The 19,349-nt window shown below is 35.8% G+C and overlaps 1 protein-coding gene across 7 annotated transcripts in view; it reads left to right on the forward strand.

The window, feature by feature from the left end:
- CDK8 (cyclin dependent kinase 8) overlaps positions 1 to 19,349 on the forward strand; it is a 151,437-nt gene that overhangs the window by 92,897 nt on the left and 39,191 nt on the right. For 6 of the 7 annotated variants that reach the window (XM_004054284.5, XM_019039939.4, XM_055359715.2 and 3 more), the window contains 2 exons: positions 2,330 to 2,440; positions 7,015 to 7,155. In XM_004054284.5, the coding sequence (XP_004054332.1) occupies positions 2,330 to 2,440; positions 7,015 to 7,155 (252 nt within the window). Of the gene's footprint in view, positions 1 to 2,329; positions 2,441 to 7,014; positions 7,156 to 19,349 lie in introns of those variants that run through there. The other variant, XM_055359719.2, reaches the window with a different exon arrangement.

Genomic DNA, 19,349 nt, shown 5'->3' on the forward strand with positions numbered 1-19,349 from the left:
AAAAGCAGAAATAATATAACCTGAACTTAATCTTGCTTCTGAATAAAATAATTATCACACCAGAGAATAATCTTTAATATGTGACTGAATATTTAATTGATTTATAGTCTTTGCTGAAGTTTATTTCAAAGCCCCCAATATAGTGTTAACTTTACATTGATTCTTATTTTTGTGGCAGTGTTCTTACAAAAAGCACTGAAGTTACAAGTTTTAAGATCTTGGTTTTCTCACCTGGCTGTCCAGTATTTGAAGCACATTTGGAAGGCACTGTTGAAACCTGTTTTAACTGATAAAGACGTAGTATCGGGCTTCATGAGAGGCTTTTTCTTGTTGTTGCAGTTGTTTTTGTTTTTGCTTGGCAGGGTTAGGGGTGCTTTTTTACTGGATGGATTGTTAGGCCACTTTGGTTATCATAAGATAAGGAGACAAAATATTTTAAATAAAATAACATCCTTTTATGAGATGAGAAAGCACAAACCCATGAAAATATACTCTCCTGGATGCTTCTCTCTAAGTTCTTTGTTATTTTATGAAAAGTTACAAAATTTTAATCAACTTTACTATGTAATTTAAATGCCTGAAATTAGGTACTGTATCTCACAGGGTTGCAGAACTTAATTTTCATATGATAATTGATGTTAATGAATGTTGCATCTTCTAATGTTGCAAATATTCTTTGATATTTTCTAAAAAGGATTACAAACTACAGATTTGTTTCAAGTTCAATTGTTATGTGATGTCAAAGCCTAGACAACTTGCAGAATGGGAGAAAGTTTTATAAATCATATATATGATATGGGATTAGTATCTAGACTATGTAAAGAACTCCTGCAACTCAGCAGCAACAACAAAACAACCTGATTCAAAAATGGACAAAAGACATACTAAATAGACATTTCTCCAAAGACGATCTACAAATGGTCAGTAAGCACATGAAAAGATGTTCGACACCATTATTGACTAGGCAAATGCAAACCAAAACCACAGTGAGATACTACTTCATACTCATTAGGGTGTATGTTAATTTTTAAGGGAAAAAAGGGAGAAATAACCAGTGTTGGTGAGGATATGAAGAAATTGGAACCCTCATGCATTGCAGATGGGAATGTAAAATGGTACAGCTGCAAGTTTGGTGGTTTCTCAAAAAGTTAAACACAGAGCAATCATTTGATCCAGGATTTGCACTTTCAGGTTTATGCTCAAAGCATTGAAAGCAGGGACTTTCATCAGATAGTGTATACCAATGTTCATAGCAGCATTAATCACAGTAACCAGAGGTGAAAACAACCCATGAACATCAACAGATGAATGGATAAACAAAATGTGATATCTATATATATATCTACATAGATATATATATAGATATGCATAGAGTGGAGTATATTTATCCATAAAGAATGAAATAGGCTAAGTGAAGTAAGCCTGGCATGAAAGGATACATATTGTATGGTTCCACTTACATGAAATATCTAGATTAGGAAGATTCTTAGGGACAGATAGCAGAGTAGAGGTTACCAGAGCCTTGGGGAAAAAGGCGGTGGGATTATTGTGTAACGCAGAGGTCCCTGCGTCAGCACCGGTACATTAGGAATTGGGCCGTACAGCAGGAGGTGAGCCACAGGCAAGCGAGCATTACCACCTGAGGTCTGCCTCCTGTCAGATTAGCAGTGGCATTAGATTCTCATAGGAGCTTGAACACTGTTGTGAACTGCTCATGTGAAGGATCTAGGTTGCATGCTCCTTATGAGAATCTAATGCCTAATGAATGATCTGAGGTGAAACGGTTTCATCTTGAAACCATCCACCATCTGCCCCTCCCCCCAGCCCCCGCCCTGCACCTCCACCCCATTATCCGTGGAAAATTTGTCTTCCTCAGAACTGGTTTCTGATGCCAAAAAGGTTGGGAACCGCTGGTTTAATGGATTCAGAGTTTCTGTTTGGGATGACAAAAAAAATTCTAAAATGGATAGTGGTGATGATCGCAGAACATTGTGAATATACTTATAGGATGCCACTGAATTGTACACTTAAAAATGATTAAAATGGTCATTTTTATGTTAGATATATTTTACCACAATCAAAAAATTAAAATAACCAACCAAACAACAACAAAATAGATTTACTCAGATAATACCTGTTCAGTGTCTTTTCCTCACAGATATCTTCTCATTTGTTACTGAAGTATCTGTCTCAAAATTGTGCGGGTGCTTATTAGATGTTTAATATTGTTTACCTGTGGGTTTGTATTGCCTTTGAATTACAAATGGTGTGGGGTTTTTTACATTATTTTTGTGACAGAAATTGTTAATGCATCTCCTTTGTTTTGCAGTTACTTCGAGAGCTTAAGCATCCAAACGTCATTTCTCTTCAAAAGGTGTTTCTGTCTCATGCTGATAGGAAGGTGTGGCTTCTGTTTGACTATGCTGAACATGACCTCTGGGTAAGGTGAATTGCTGGCATACATGAGCAAACAGTCAGGGATTGTTAAGAGTAACTAAAAACAGTTAGGTGTTCCGCTTATTATGAGACTTACGTTTTTAAAATAAAAGTAACCTCATAGAGTGTGGTTGGTGGCATGACGAAGGCTAGAGTATTTGACTTTGTATTATTACTTTTCAATATTGTCACTTTGATCTTTTAACAGATACTAAAGAAAACAATAGAATCTAAAGAGTGTTCAACAACTATACAATATTGCTTCATGTAGTTTTTTGATAAAATAAAAAGTAACTAATATATATAGAATTTTGCTCTAAAATAGAAAAGTAGCATATTTCCTTTTATTTCGTTGTATAAAGGGAACATAAAATGAGAAGGTGGTATCCTCATGTAGGAGGACGAATATGCTATCTTTGGAGAGATCTAATAGTTCTACCATTATTTGTCGTATAGCATTAAGCAAGTCTTTTAATGGCTTTGAAGCTGTAGTTTACCCCATCTGTAAAATGTAATACTTTCTTGCCTTTTTTAACAACGTTTTTCTGAGGAACAATCTTGTATTTGAAAAGTTTTATAAATATACAAATGTAGGAAACTATTATTAATTATTAACTATTCACAATTGAATTTAATATCCTAATTCTTATTTTCAATGGCAGTAGTTCAATACAGTATAGTCATGCGCCATATAATGTTATTGTCAACTAGTGACTGCATATATGATAGTGGTCTCCCAAGATTATAGTACCATATTGTTGCTGTACCTTTTCTATGTTTACATATGTTTAGATAACACACTTATTTACTATTGTGTCACAATTGCCTTCCTTATTCAGTACAGTAACATGTACAGGTTTGTAGCCTAGGAGCAGGAGGCTATAACATATAGCCTAGGTTTGTAGTAGAGTCTATCATCTAGGTTTGTGTAAGTACAGTCTGTGATGTTTACACAACTGCAAAATTGCCTAACGACACATTTTTCAGAATGTATCCCTTCATTAAGTGATGCATGACTGTATTGTACTTACTTGAATTGGGCATAATCTTGCATTGGAGGAATTTTTTGTGGATGAGAGCTCTATTACAAAATAAGATTGGTGTGAAAATAAATTTTAATATCTCTTGGGACTTTTAGTTCTTTGTTTTCTGACCTATGATAAGAATAGTTTTAGGCCAAGTGTAGTGGGTCACACCTGTAGTCCCAACACTTTGGGAGGCCAAGGCAGGAAGATCACTTGAGCCAAAGTGTTTGAGACAAGCCTGGGTCACATGGCAAGATCCTGTCTCTGCAAAAAATAAAAAAAATTAGCTGGGCTCAGTGGCACATGCTGTGGTCCCAGCTGTTCATGGGGCTGAAGCCCAGGAAGTCGAGGCTGCAGTGGGTCCTGTTTGCACTGTTGCACTCCAGCCCGGCTAATTTTTGTATTTTTAGTAGCGACAGGGTTTCACCATGTTGGCCAGGCTGGTCTCTTAACTCCTGATGTCAGGTGATCTGCCCACCTCGGCCTCCCAAAGTGCTGAGATTACAGGCCTGAGCCACTGAGCCCAGCCAGTTTATTAGTTTATCTAATGCATTGCAGAAAATGATGCTATATTGAAAAAAATTGCTGTAAAATAAGAACTTAAGTTTATCTTGTCTGAGTAGCTGAAATACAAACACCAGCCTCAGTATTTTGCAGTTTACTAAGCAGATTATTTTTTAAATTGGTATTTGAGGAACTCTAAGGTAACTATAAAATTTGCTTTTATTAAATACAACATTTATATATTTTTTAAAAATCTGAAACGTTACCTTGCAGATAAAACTTTGAGATATATATATATATATAGAAAATCTATAGTAGGATAGCCAAAGTAATTTTGAAACATAGTAACAAAATTGACATTCTTATCAATCTGTATAGAGAACATCTGTTAATACAGATTATAGTTTAAGAAACAAGTAAACCAAACGTCTAACATTACCTTGTGTTAATTCATTAAGAATTACTATACTCCTGTGAACTGCTTTTTAAATGATATTTAATAATGTCTTTAAACATTGTATTGATTTGCATACTAATCTATATTTACTAAATTAGCATGGCTATGCTTTTTATTATGTATACATGAAATTTTCTCTCTTTTATGAAACTCTTTCCAAAGTTCATGCTGGTTATTAATTTCTTCTTCTTCTTTTTTTTTTTTTTTTTTAATCTTTGGTTCTTCTGTTCTTCTATTTTAAAAGAAATCTAATCAGATCAACCCTGTTAAATCAGCGTGGCCAGTATTAAATTGAACACTCACTATGCTGAGCCTCATAAGAAATAAAGTCATATAATTTAAACTTAACGCATTTTCCAGGCTGGTTTATAAACAAGATTTGTGATAAGCCACAGTAGAGCATAGAAGATAGTATAATATTTCACTCAATGTGATTTCTAGCTGCTAGTTTGTAATATTTAATTTTACGTGTAGGTACAATGATTATACTTTAACAAATTTTATTGTGGGTAATATTGTACAGTGTATATAACTAGTTCATTAGCTTTATCATCATCTTAATAATATTTAAGCCAAATAAGTATTTTTAATGTTCATTTTCATAAAAAACAAATGATAATTTAGCCTACTAAAACCCACTCCTTTATCTATTTTAATTGGAATGTTGAAGTGAATTGGTAGGAGTTAGGCAGCAGAGGGTAACAAGGAAGTCGCAATAAAAATAGTTATTTTTAAAAATCACTTAGGCGTTGGTGAGATTTCATGGTATGTATATTTTGCATTTGTTATGTAGCCCTGGAATATAAAGAAAATGACAGTAGTATTTGTCATTTTAAAACATTGGTAAAAAAAGTCACTTGTAATACTCTAATGAAAGTGTACATGAAGAAATATGTATGAAATTGATTAATTACCTTACCTCTCCTACATATTTGTTCCTTTGATTCTTGCTGCGGCAGAGTTTTAATTTTTTTTTAAAACATTAACCTATTTTATTTTTATTTATATTTATTTTACCTGTTTTTATTAAGCTTGGAGAGAGCCAAAGAATCTTCTTCTTGTTTTTTTTTGTTTGTTTGTTTTTGAGATGGAGTCTCGCTCTGTCGCCCAGGCTGGAGAGCGGTGGCAGGATCTCCACTCACTGCAAGCTCCGCCTTCCAGGTTCACGCCATTCTCCTGCCTCAGCCTCCCGAGTAGCTGGGACTACAGGCGCCTGCCACCACTCCCGGCTAATTTTTTGTATTTTTTAGTAGAGACGGGGTTTCACCGTGTTAGCCAGGATGGTCTTGATCTCCTGACCTTGTGATCCACCCGCCTCAGCCTCCCAAAGTTCTGGGATTACAGGCGTGAGCCACCATGCCCGGCCCAAGAATCTTCTTCTTAAGGAGAACAGACTTGATTGTCACATCATATTTTAGGACAGGTGACAAAACAGTCTAGATTATTAAATTGTTGTAGCTCTGTTTTGTTTGCCTGCTATTAAATACTTTGACAAAAAGACTGAGAAGAAAATTAAAGTAGATCAATGCTGCTAATTTAGATTAGTCATGCTACATATGTGCAAACTGCTACACTTTACCTTCTCGTAGATATTTGCTATATATTTTTACCTTGGAGAGTAAAGCTCCTTTTTTCATTAATCGTTAGTTATTCCTTACTTGTGTCATATTCTGTATATCATAAGAAAATAGCAAGTGACAATGTTAACTTATAATGTTAAATATATCTTATTTTTATTATGTTTACTAATTTCAAGAACATGCTTAATATTTACTTACATGTATTGGCCAAGGGTCTGCTCTGTGCAATATTAGGTTCAGAGATATGTACAGTGGTGTGCAAGGCATAGTTTACTGCAGCCGAGTTATAGATTTTCCTGCAATTTAAGAGTGATCTAATTAAGAAAATGAGTCCTATCAAGAGCATTTGAAACTTTTCAAGAAAAAACTTGTAAGGCACATTTATTTATAAAGTAATTTTTCTATGTATAAAGTTGTGCTTTGTTTTACTGGATATCCAACAACATTATACATAGAAAGCTTTGATGGATGGTACAAGGCAGTTTTTATTTTCCTCATAATCTTTCCCATTTTTCCATTTTTCCATTGTGAACTGGTATATCATTTCTTTGTGCTTGTGTGTATTTTATTGAAGCATCTCCCCACTTGCTTTCTTTATAACCTGTGTCATAAATAGGTTCTAATTCTATGCTATGTCAACCAGCCAGAAGTATCTCTTGAATGTTGTTCTTTTTTTTTTTTTCATTTTATCTACCAGATAAACAGGAATCAAGTATACTCTGAAAGTAACTGATTTTTAATAATGCTTTAAAAATAAAAGCACAATATTTCCTGATTCCCTATTGTGATAATTTATCTCCTGAAATGCTGTCATATGCGTAGGAAATGGAATTTTAGCCCCAGTTATTAGGGAATTTTAAAGTTGTTTATGTTATTCAGCAGAGTACGAAATTATATTTTCAATATCTATGGGAATCCATGAGTGTTTCTTTTTCTGTTAGGAAAATATTATACATCAAATTATCTTTTCCTTTTTTTTAAGCTTCTGTTGTTATTTTTTTCTTTCTTCCAGCATATAATCAAGTTTCACAGAGCTTCTAAAGCAAACAAGAAGCCAGTTCAGTTACCTCGGGGAATGGTGAAGTCACTATTATATCAGATCCTAGATGGTATTCACTACCTGCATGCTAACTGGGTGTTGCACAGAGATTTGGTAAGTTGACCTGTAATTGGTTTAAACTAGAAAGATGCATTACAGTTGGATACTTTTCTAGTTGTCTGTAGATACCAGGGCTGTATGTAGGCCTGCAAACCTTATAGAGGTAGTGAGAATGCTACCTTCTCAAAACATGGCCTAGTAGTGTTTTTATATAATGCATCCTGCTTCTCTGACATACACTAGATGCTATTTATTTCGAAGTGAAAGAAGACACATTTGTTTTCCTAAGCTTCTGTTTCCTTTTAAGTTCATAAATAAAGCATTGGCTTGCTTTAAATTGATTATTAGATACAAGGCCAACTGTAGAAATTTATATGTTTATAATAACCTGAAAATAAAATTTTGGGAGCCTACTGCATACTAATTTACATATTAGAAAAGGAAAATGTTAATTCAATATGCTTATATTTTAAGCCCCTCTATATTAGCAGTCTGTTGGCCAATCACCTTTATTAATCGTAATTGAAGTATATTATTAGAAGCCTTGCTGTGTTCAGGTGCATTGAACTTTTGAGAATTTAAAAACTTAAGAAACTGACTTTTTAATTTTACGTTGCAAAGTCATTTATGCCTTTTTTCACCCATCTTGCACAGGGATCCCCAACCCCCAGGCCACAGACCAGTCCATGGCCCATTAGGGACCAGGCCACACAGCAGGAGGTGAGCGGTGGGTGAGCATTACCACCTGAGCTCTGCCTCCTGTCAGATCAGTGGCAGCATTAGATTCTCATAGGAGCCAGAACCCTATTGTGAACTGCACATGTGGGGGATCTAGACTGCACGCTCCTTATGAGAATCTAGCTAATGCCTTATGATCTGAGGTGGTACAGTTTCATACTGAAACCGTCCCCTCCCACCCCGCTCCGTGGAAAAACTGTCTTCCATGAAGCTGGTCCCTGATGCCAAAAAGGTTGGGGACTGCTGGTCTAGCATATATTATTATTCATTAAATTTTCATGGATTTAAATTACCTGAACTTCAAATTGCCCTTTCTTACTACATAATTACATTGCTTTTATAGTTCTTTTCTTTGTAAAGATAGTAACTATAATAAGGTTTATAAAGGCACCTTCATTTCAAACAAATATAAACACAATGCTAAAAGTGATTATTTTGTCTCTAATCACCTGTATACAAAGGAAATATCCTGTAGGCTATGAGGCAGAGCCCATCTGGTCTCTCGCAAAGATGTTCTTCACAAGTTTAGTGGATTTAGTCTCTGGCCTTCAATGTGCTGTTCCAGTGGCACAGTTTATACTTCCTTCTTCTAGCTTTAGGGAATTGCCTTGTAGTACATTTGATGTTAGTTACTTTATCTCCAGTTCTCATACCTACAAAGCATTTAGACTAGGACCAGTAACAGCAGAAATTTGGTTGAACTTGTTTCTTTATGCAAACTTTTATTTTTAATACAGTTAGAATATTTCACTTATAAAAATAGATTTACAGGCCAGGGACAGTGGCTCATGCCTATAATCCCAGCACTTTGGGAGGCCAAGGCGGGTGGATCACGAGGTCAGGAGTTCAATATCAGGCTGGCCAAGATGGTGAAACCCCGTCTCTACTAAAAATACAAAAAATTAGCTGGGTGTGGTGGTGGGCACCTGTAATCCCAGCTACTTGGGAGGCTGAGGCAGAGAATTACTTGAACGCAGGAAGCCGAGGTTGCAGTGAGCCAAGATCGTGCCACTTCACTCCAGCCTGGGTGACAGAGCGAAACTCCATCTCTAAAAAATAAAAGAAAACAAAAAATAGATTTACATAACAGAAATAAGACAAATCCTTTGGCATTTTGTGAAGCTCAAAATAAATTTTGGCCATTGGGGTGGAGTCAAGTTAGGGTAAAACATTTCTACTTTTGAGCTACCAGTCCTTTTTATGATCTCTAAAAGAAAAACCTGTGGCTAAAGGACATTTTTTTCCCCATAGAGTCAGTTATGCTAAGATAGCTCTACATTTTCTTTTTCTTGTAAATTTTTTTTTTCACTTGAAATACGTATGTATATTAGGTAAATACAGACTGGTTTTTAAAACCAATATTTAAATTTCATGTAATAATATAAATATACTTAAGCCACTTAGAGTAGTATTAAGTATGGTAGTGAAAATTATGATACCGAGTTTCTTTTATCTCTCTTATGGTAAAGCTCTTCCTGCTAATGCACCTTAAGTAGATTCTCTTTGACATAGGGGTAGTATAGAACAGATCATTTCAGAAGGCTCTGTCTGTTAGTGGTGTACTAAGTGGTGGAGAGTGGAAGGATTGGTGCCCCCTAATATAGGCAACAAGGGATGCATTGTCTGTAGATGATTTAAAAATAATAATAAAGCATATTAAAAGTTAGTTGCTTTTTATTGTCACTATATGCTGGCAATTCTGAACAATTTCAGTAATAAAATATTTCTCTACGGTGAGGCAAATCACTCTTACTCCTCCATCCCTCTTGCCATTATTTAAAGTTTATTAATCCAAAAAGGTCTGCAGTGTCTGCTGCTATCTTCTTTGATTTCCATATTTGAGTGAGATTTCCCGTATTTTCTGTGCATGACTTAGTGTTCTTTATAAACGTCTGACCCTTTTGTGTGTCTCATGCACGCAGAAGTCCACTGAACCATTGTTTCATGAAAATGATAGCCTTTGCCTCTAATCTAGATCCTACTGGTTCAGATGCCCACCTTTCAAATTCTTCAATTTCTGAAGAAAAATCTCATTTACCATATATGTACATTTTAAAATGTGAACACCTTCCTGCCAACTGAAAAAGTTTTAAAGTTTTAATGTTTATAGTGTTTGAACAATAGCTACATATGATTCTAATGTATGTAGTAATATGATATTAACTCTCAAGAACATTGTTCAGAAGCTGTATCACATAACTTTTTTAACATTTTTTCTCAAATATTTGTTGTTACTTGCATATGAAATATTTACCCTATCGAAACAAAAATTAATAGTTCATTATATTCTTTACCCCTGTTTAGTCAGATTTAGATCAAATGTGATAATGCTGACCTTAACTCTCTTCATAGATTTCTAATGCTATGAATTGGACCAGTTGGCTGACATGCCACAAGAAACTTCATATTAAGGTGGATAATTGGCACAGACACCCTAAAAACACCATTTTAATAATACTCTGGAATGTTATTGATGTTTTTGTTTAATAAAATTGGCTTTATGAATTAATAGAAATACTGGTTTGAGATGGTAGAGTTATGAATTTGTTTGATATGTATAGTTGAGCTTTTAAAATTAACAGTCCTATTTAATAAATAATTATTTATTTGGTTGCTATTAATTATCACATAGAAGCAGATCAGTAGCTGAAATCTGGCATCCTTGGTGGGAAAATAGAGATTTATTAATTCTGGAAATCTTTTTGAGCTGAGAGTCGTAATCAGTGTAAATGTATGGGTGTTTTAAGAAATATGGACCAGAAAAGAAACATAAGCAGTATTTATTTTGTGAAGTAATTCATTGATCCAAACCAAACTTTTTAGTTTTAGAACATTAAAATATGTATATGTAAGTTGTTGCTTATACACTTGTTTGTGTCCACTAGAGATAAATAAGAACAAAGTTATGTCTGTTAGGTTAGCTTTGCCCCTTCCCTTGATGACTCTCTTCCCTTTTCTTTGTTTATTCTCCTTCTCTCCTTGGGAAGGGAAAATAGTTTGACTACCAGTCTACTATAGTCCTGGTTCTGGTATTACCATCTATACTGCTTGGGGTTCTCCAGAGATGCAGAACCAACAAGGTGTTTATACATAGATGGAGAGTGATTTATTTAAGGAATTGGCCCATGCCGTTGTGGAGGCTTGGTAAATCCAAAATCTGCAGAGCAGGCTACAGGCTGGAGACCCAGGAAAAATTTTAGCTCTAGTCCAAAGACAGTCTGCTGGCAGAATTCCTTCTGGCTCAGGGGAGGTCAGTCTTGTTCTATGAAGGCATTCAACTGATTCGATGAGGCATATCCATGTTAAGAAGGATAGTCCTTATGTGTTTTACTCAAAGTCCACTGATTTAAATGTTAATCTCATCCAACAAAACATTCACAGAAACATTCAGAATAATGTTTGACCGAACATCTGGGCACTATGGTCCAGCCAAATTTACACATCAAATTATTCATCTTCGGCTGGGCATGGTGGCTCACGCCTGTAATCCCAGCACTTTGGGAGGCGGGCAGATCACGAGGTCAGGAGATTGAGACCATCCTGGCTAACATGGTGAAACCCTATCTCTACTAAAAAAAATACAAAAAAATTAGCTGGGCATGGTGGCGGGCGCCTGTAGTCCCAGCTACTTGGGAGGTTGAGGCAGGAGAATGGTGTGAACCCAGGAGGCGGAGCTTGCAGTGAGCTGGGATCGTGCCACTGCACTCCAGCCTGGGCAACAGAGCAAGACTCCGTCTCAAAAAAAAATAAAAAATAAAAAAGTCATCCTATACAAGTGAATAAACAAGAAGCACAAGTTAAAATAATGTGAGGTAAGTTATTTGCCCTGTCTCTTCCGCCTCTCTCCCTGCTGTTACTAAAATAGGAGTATTGAGTTAAGGCATTCTAAGAATTTTTACCTCGTATTATTATAAAGAGGGGACTAAGTGGGAAATAATGTGAAAACAAGTAAAGATACATTTAACTTTTTAACACCGTTGTCAGGAATGTAAAATAATACAGCTGCTGTGGAAAACACTGTGGCAGTTTTTAAAAAAATTAAAAATAAGATTACCATATGATCCAGCAGTTCCACTTCTGGGTATATACCCAAAATAATTCAAAGCAGGGTCTCAAAGAGGTATTTGTATATGCATGTTCATAGCAGCATTATTCACAGTAGCTTGCCAAAAGGTAGAAGCAACCCAAGTGTCCATCAGTGGATAAATGGGTAAACAAAATGGGGTATGTACATACAATGGAATATTATTCAATCTTAAAAAGGAAGGAACTTCTCAGCCTGGGCAACATAGTGAAACCTCATATCCACAAAAGCAAAAATTAGCTGGGTGTGGTAGCATGCACCTGTGGTCCCAGCTACTTGGGAGGCTGAGGTGGGAGGGTCACTTGAGTCCAGGAGTTTGAGGCTGCAGTGAGCTGTGATTGTGCCACTGCACTTCAGCCTGGGCAACAGAGTAAGACTGTCTGTAAAATAAAAATTACAAAATTTCTTTTGGGTAAGAAAATTGACATATGTACAAGGATGAACCTTGAGGACATTATACTAAGTAAGATAAGCTAGTCACAAAAGGATAAGTACCATATGATTCCACTTTCATGAGGTACCTGAGTAGTCAGATTCATAGAGACAAAGTAGAATGGTGGTTGCCAGGGCTGAGGGGAGGAGCAGTTACGGGACGTTACTGTTTAATGGATGCAGAGTTTCAGTTTTACAGAATGAAAAGAGTTTGGAGATGTATGGTGGTTGCACAGCATTATGAATGTGCATTTAATACTGAACTGTACACTTAAAATGGTTGATAAATTTTATGTTACGTGTATTTTACCACAATAAAAGACATCGGGAGAAAATATGTTTAAGTGATTCATAATAAGGAAAAGTTTGAAGTCTGCTAGCCTGATTGGATTCAGTTTGGTAATTTTTCTTAGCACAGTCAAATAACAAGACATGATGCATCAAAGTTGTATTGATACTGTTTGTGTAGAAGCCCAGTTTTGATTTGGCAATGGTATCTGAACTGTTTCTGAAAAAATGGTCCTCCTTTCTAGATAGAGTTAAAACACATGGGCACGGGCATGAGCGGTTTTTCACTACTGAAGCCTGTGTTGTGACCATTTTGAGAGCATCTAGACAACTTCACTAACTGCATCTATGTGGCCTCATTTTTTTCTTCTTTTCTTTTTTTTGAGATGGAGTCTTCACTCTTGCCCAGGCTTGAGTGCAATGGCATGATCACAGCTCACTTGAACCTCTGCCTCCCAGGTTCAAGTGATTCTCCTGCCTTAGCCTCCCAAGTAGCTGGGATTACAGGCGTGTACCACCACATCTGGCCAATTTTTGTATTTTTAGTAGAGACAGAGTTTTGCCATGTTGGCCAGGCTGGTCTCGAACTCCTGACCTCAAGAGATCTGCCCACCTCGACCTCCCAAAGTGCTGGGATTACAGACATAAGCCATTGCGCCTGGCCTGGCCTCTTTCAGTAGAACTGATTTCAGTAGAGCTTCAAACTATTTTTTATAAAATTTAAAAAAGGAATGCTTTGCTCATTCAGTTTGTGAAATAAATTTCAAAGTCAGTTAATATTTCTTTTGCTGGGAAGAATTCTGTGATAAATTAAAAATTTGAGGCAAAGCATGATGGCTTATGCCTGTAATCCCAGCACTTTAGGAGGCCAAAGTAGGAGGATTGTTTGAGGCCAGAAGTGAGAGACCAGCCTGGGCAATATAGTGAGACCCTGTCTCTACAAAAAGAAAATTGAAACACACTGTCAAATATGCTGGTATTTGTGAATCTAAGTGAAGACTGATATGTAGTCCAGCTCCAATCTTCTTTTCTTTCCCTATCTTACTCCTTAAGCTAATTTTCCAGCCAACTCAGAGGTTGCCCTGCCTGCTTGAATCCCCTCATCCCTTCATCTTTATAGCTCGAAATTAAACTCTCTCTAGTCACCCTAGCTGAAAATGAGAATGTTTACATCTAAAATCCTATTACAGCTACTTTGAACCACCCATGGGCCACTTACTAGTTTTGGTAATATGGTAATCTATTTGATTATAAACTCCTGAGGGCAAAGACTGTGTCTTACTCTGTGTTTGTATGCGTCCCACTGCCTACCAAAATACACAATTTGTGTATACAATATTGCATGTTTGTTGAATGAATGAACTAGCTTACTTGTAACAGAAACAAAGTGGCTTCCAAGGTTATTTCTGATTTTACCTAATGCTTATGCATATCTACAGACACATGCATATCCTTTTGCATTTCTTTTTACTACCCTTTTATCTCTACTATGATTTACTGCAGTGAAGTGGTGCACAAAAGCTTCCCCCCATCCGTCTGCATTTTAAATCCTTTCAGCTGCTTCCCTCTTACTACTCAGAAGAACTCAGCTCTTACTAGTCAGTTCAAAGACCATTCAACTAATGATATTGACCTACTGATCTCTTTTATTGCTCTCTTCTTATACGCAATATTTTTGTTTCACTCAGTGAAACCTATTTGCTGACCCTTTTCCTATGTGTTCTGATGTTCTCTTTATGTCACTTATTTTTCTCAAATTTTTTCTTTAATCTTAAGGTTGGAACATTACTATCATAGTTAATATACATCCCTCACTTTATTCAAAAACATCTTAAGGTTCCTTCTGAGTAAATTCTTTAATTGCAAATAAGATGGCAATGCCTACCTTCTTCTAAACATACCAACTGTTCTGAACTTGGAACTCTTCTATTTCACTTTTACATTGCATTTAACTGACCAGTCTATTACTTGTCATAATATATTTATGGATGCTCCTTGACTTACAGTGGGGTTACATCTTGATAAACCCCTCATAAGTTGAAAATATTGTAAGTCTAAAATGCATTTAATACACCTAAACTACCAAACATCAGAGATGAGTTCAGTGTGTTTTAAACATGCTCAGAACACTTCAGTCAACCTATAATTGGGCAAAATCATCTAACACAAAGCCTATTTTATAATAAATTTGTTGAGCATCTCATGTGATTTATTGAATACTACACTCAAAATGAAAAACAATGGTTGTACGGGTACTGGAAGTACAGTTTTTACTGAATGCATATTACTCTGACATCATCTTAAAAGCCAAAAAATTATAAGTCACGCCATTGTAAGTTGGAGATCATCTCTAATTTCTAGCTTATAGTTGCTCATTTTGGGACTGCTTTCATTTTTTAAGTAATTTTCTTTCTGTCTTTCTTTTCTTTTCCTTTTTTTTTTTTTTTTTTTTGAGACAGGGTGTCAGTGTGTTGCCCAGGCTAGTCTTGAACTCCTGGGCTCAAGAGATCGTCCTGCCTCGGCCTTCCACAGTGCCGGGATTACAGGCCTGAGCCACCACACACAGCCATTTTGTAAATTAATTTTCTGATGCACTTATTATTGGCTGTGTTTTATGCTTTTTGTTGAAAGTATTCATAAAGCTGTATCAGACCATAGGAATGATTTATACTAAATCAACATCTAAGTATTAAAGACTTGGTTTTGATGTATTTTCTAAGAAAATTAATTGAAAGTAGAGTAGTAGTTATATGACTGGCCTAGTAGCCATTAATTTTTGTAAAGTACATGTATTAGAGTTCTCCAGAGAAACAGAGTCAATAGGATAGATAGGTAGATGTATGTGTGGATGATAGATGATAGATGGATGGATGGATGGATAGATAGATAGATGGATGACAGAGCATTTGCTAGAGGAATTGGCTTATGCGATTATGGAGGCTGAGAAGTCCCATGATATGCCACCTGCCAGCTGAAGAAACAGGGAAGCTGGTTGCATGGTTCAGTCTAAATCCAGAGGCCTGAGAATGAGGGAGCTGATGGCATAACTCTCAGTCAGAGGCCAAAGGTTTGAGAAGCTGGGGAGCTGCTCTACAAGTCCCAGAGTCCAAAGGCCAGAGAATGGAGAGTTCTGATTTCCAAGAGCAGGAGAAGAAAGGTATCCCAGCTCCAGAGGAAAGAGAAGTTGCCTTTCCTCTGCCTTTTTGTTCCATCTGGGCCCTCACCTAATAAGATGGTGTCCATCTATGTACGTTACTTGGAGGTGGATCTTTCCACTTTAGTCTACTGTTTCAAATGCCAGTCTCTTCTGGAAACACCTTCACTGAAATACCCAGAAATAATGCTTTACCAGCTATCTGGGTATTCTTTAGTCAAGTTGACACCTTAAATCAACTGTCACAGTCTATATCAAATTTTCATATGGTCATTAATGTTTTCCTTGTTTTAAAATATGTGATATCCAAAATTTCATTTTAATAGTTACCTTAATGATTTTATCATAGTAGTAGTTAACTTGGAACTAGCAGGCACACAGTGTGTATTGTAGTCCTGTTTTACTAAATGGCATATAATGTTGAGTGAGATATACTATAACTTTTCATTGTAGTTTTTTTTTTAATTTTCAAGTTCAATTACAAGATTGTATATAAATTTGGAGTATTTCTCACGCCTGTAATCCCAGCACTTTGGGAGGCCGAGGTGAGTGGATCATGAGGTCAGGAGATTGAGACCATCCTGGCTAACACGGTGAAACCCCATCTCTGCTAAAAAAAAAAAAAAAAAAAAAAATGCAAAAAATTAGCCAGGTGCGGTAACAGGAGCCTGTAGTCCCAGCTACTCGGGAGGCTGAGGCAGGAGAATGGCGTGAACCTGGGAGGCGGAGCTGGCAGTGAGCCGAGATCGCACCACTGCACTCCAGCCTGGGCGACAGAGCAAGACTCCATCTCAAAAAAAAAAAAAAAAAAGGAAATTTGGAGCATTTCAACTATTGCAGCCATCTGTCGGTTGGCCACTCCTGCTCTTAACTAATTCAAAATAGTGATTTTTAATGTCATAGTAAAATTTTCTAGAAAATCTCTAGATTTGGGGAGTGTTTCAGTAGAGGTATGCTACTCACTTCAAAGCTTATTTTGAAAAAAATAAGCTTTTTTTTGTTTGTTTGTTTTTGGTGGAGATGAGGTCTTGCTGTGTTGCCCAGGCTGGTCTCAAACTCTTGGGCTCTTGGGCTCAAGCAGTTCTTCCGCCTTGGCCTCCCAAAGTGCTGGGATTACAGGCACAAACAACCTTGCCCAGCCTGATTTATTATTACTTTTTAAATCTGATAGTGTTGCTGTCCTGCAGTTTATTTTAATTATACTGGGTAATTTGGAATCACTAAGTGGGACTTCATGTGTCCTTGGTGAAGGATATGTTGGTTTCTTAGCAACTGTTAAATAAGATTAAAATCTTGGAGGGAGCCGTTGACTCAAACTCAGTTTCATAGGGCACACTTTATCAAGGCATCTTATTGTGTATTGATAGCATGATGAATTATTAAGGCATTTTGGGTCTGATTCTTTTTATTTGAGTGACAAAGTGAAAAAACACCTAATGTGTTTTACTTACCAATACTAATGTTTGTTCATGGTTATATGACATTTTTGTTTTTGTTTGAGGTGTATTTTCTTATTGTCTGCTCAACTCTACTACTAGTAAGTGGAAAAATTGAGAAGCAAAGAGGCTAAATGACTTCATTATGGTTATTCAGAGAACTGTAGCAAAGCTGGACTACCGAATTTAGGATTTTTCCTCTAGTTCAGTGATTTTTAAATTGCAGATTATAAGCCATAAACGAATCAGGAAATCACACGACACAATCAGTTTTTTTGTTGTTGTTTTTAATGAATTAGAATAAATATGAGAGTGCATCATATATGTTAAGGGTAATTACTGTTTCATGAAACTTTTGATTCAGTTATGTATATTTGTCATTATTGTCATGTAATATTAAATGTGTCACGTAATATTAAATTTTACTGTCGGTTGTGTTGAAAAAGTTTTGGAAGCCCTTGCACTAGAAAATGCTTAGGCCCAAATTATAGAACCTTAATGTTTTATGCAAGCTTTTTGACATTGGTAATAAAATCATTTTGAATAGCGGTTAGGAGGGATTATATAATCAGTAGAATTTAAGGAAAGTTTCAGTTTCTTCCTTCTATACCTTTCAAATTGTTGGAATAGTTTGTAGTTAACATACCTTATTGTTACAATCAGAGGGAAAAAATTGTTTTAATCTGGATCATAAAACTGAAGAAAATGTTTATTTAATGTGTTATTAAAGCTCACGTGTAATGTTCATTGTGGTTTAGTATATTTTATGTTGGTAAAGGGCGATTGTTATTTTTAAAATAGCCATATGTACACTTTCTTTCTTTCTAAAAAGAGGCATTAGTAAATTCTTCAGAAAAGAAAAAGCAAGCGGAAAGGACCCTGAAGTTACCCATAGACTAAAAGAGGGGCAGAGCAGTAGTCATGGAACAGTGGGAAAGAGAGGAGTCTGCATTCTAGACCTCTGTTGCCACTATTTTTCCTTATCTGTGCTGTAGTAGCTTCCTTGAAATGAGAGTTGGGAACCTGTTAAGCGTGTTTAAAACAGAGCTTTTTGAAGGAAAAATGCTTTTAGTTGTCAGGTTTAATTATTGCTCATGACTTGAGATTTGCTTCGTTTGTTGGGAACTCCAAGGATTTACTCTAATTGTAACTTACTTGTTTAATTGGGTAGCTAATAAAACACATAAGATTGCAACCATAAAATTTAGGCTTGCAGATAAAACATGGGTTTGGTAACAACTGATTAAGGCAAATTTAAATGAGATTTGCATTAATTTCAGTTAACATTGTGACTATTATGCTTATTCTAAAGTATTCTTACTTAAATGACCAGCTGGGCAGTTTTCCTTCTGTAAACTGATTATAAACAAACCCATTTGGCTTTTGGGTACATGCCACATTTGCTTAGTTTTTATACTGAGCATGCACAATGTACTGTTTTATTATTTATAATTAAAAAAGTGGCCCACTTCATTTTATTAAATGTCACAATTGCAAATAGCATATATGTTTATATGGGTAGGTTACAAGTTGATAAAAATATTATGTCGTTTGGTTTGCATATTACTTAGTCAGACATCTCACCAATCAAGAATGGTTATTCTAAATTATCTCATCAAGATTTTGTTTTAAATGGAGTTTCTTTAAGATGTTTTTGTGTGACCATGGAAGTTGACTTGAAGTAGAGGGTTATCTGAGTTTTTCTCCATTCATAACATAATTGATGTAATACATCATTATGTATTTTACATAACTCCTCCCATTTTTATAAACAAAATATACTATCATCCACAGCAGTGTGTTTCCAAAAACCGGGACAGATAGGGAGACAAGAATTTTTCATATCTCTGCCTGCGTCTTGTATCAGCTATTACTTGATTTAATACGATATTAATGGTGACCCCTCAGTTCTTCTCTTTTGACCTTTGGACTTTCACATTAGCAAAACAAATATACTCATATCACAATACCAAGAAACTCTCTTTTTCCAAAGAGAGTTTCAGAATACTCTGAATTATACTGTGAAAAAAAACCATAAAAATTAATATCTCAGTCTAACTTTCTAGTAATAGAGTCAGGTTTTAGAGTTATTTTCCAGACTTCTGAAGATTTGCAA

Source organism: Gorilla gorilla, chromosome 14 (genome assembly GCF_029281585.2).
Source record: "Gorilla gorilla gorilla isolate KB3781 chromosome 14, NHGRI_mGorGor1-v2.1_pri, whole genome shotgun sequence".
NCBI classification, from domain to species: Eukaryota; Metazoa; Chordata; class Mammalia; order Primates; family Hominidae; genus Gorilla; species Gorilla gorilla.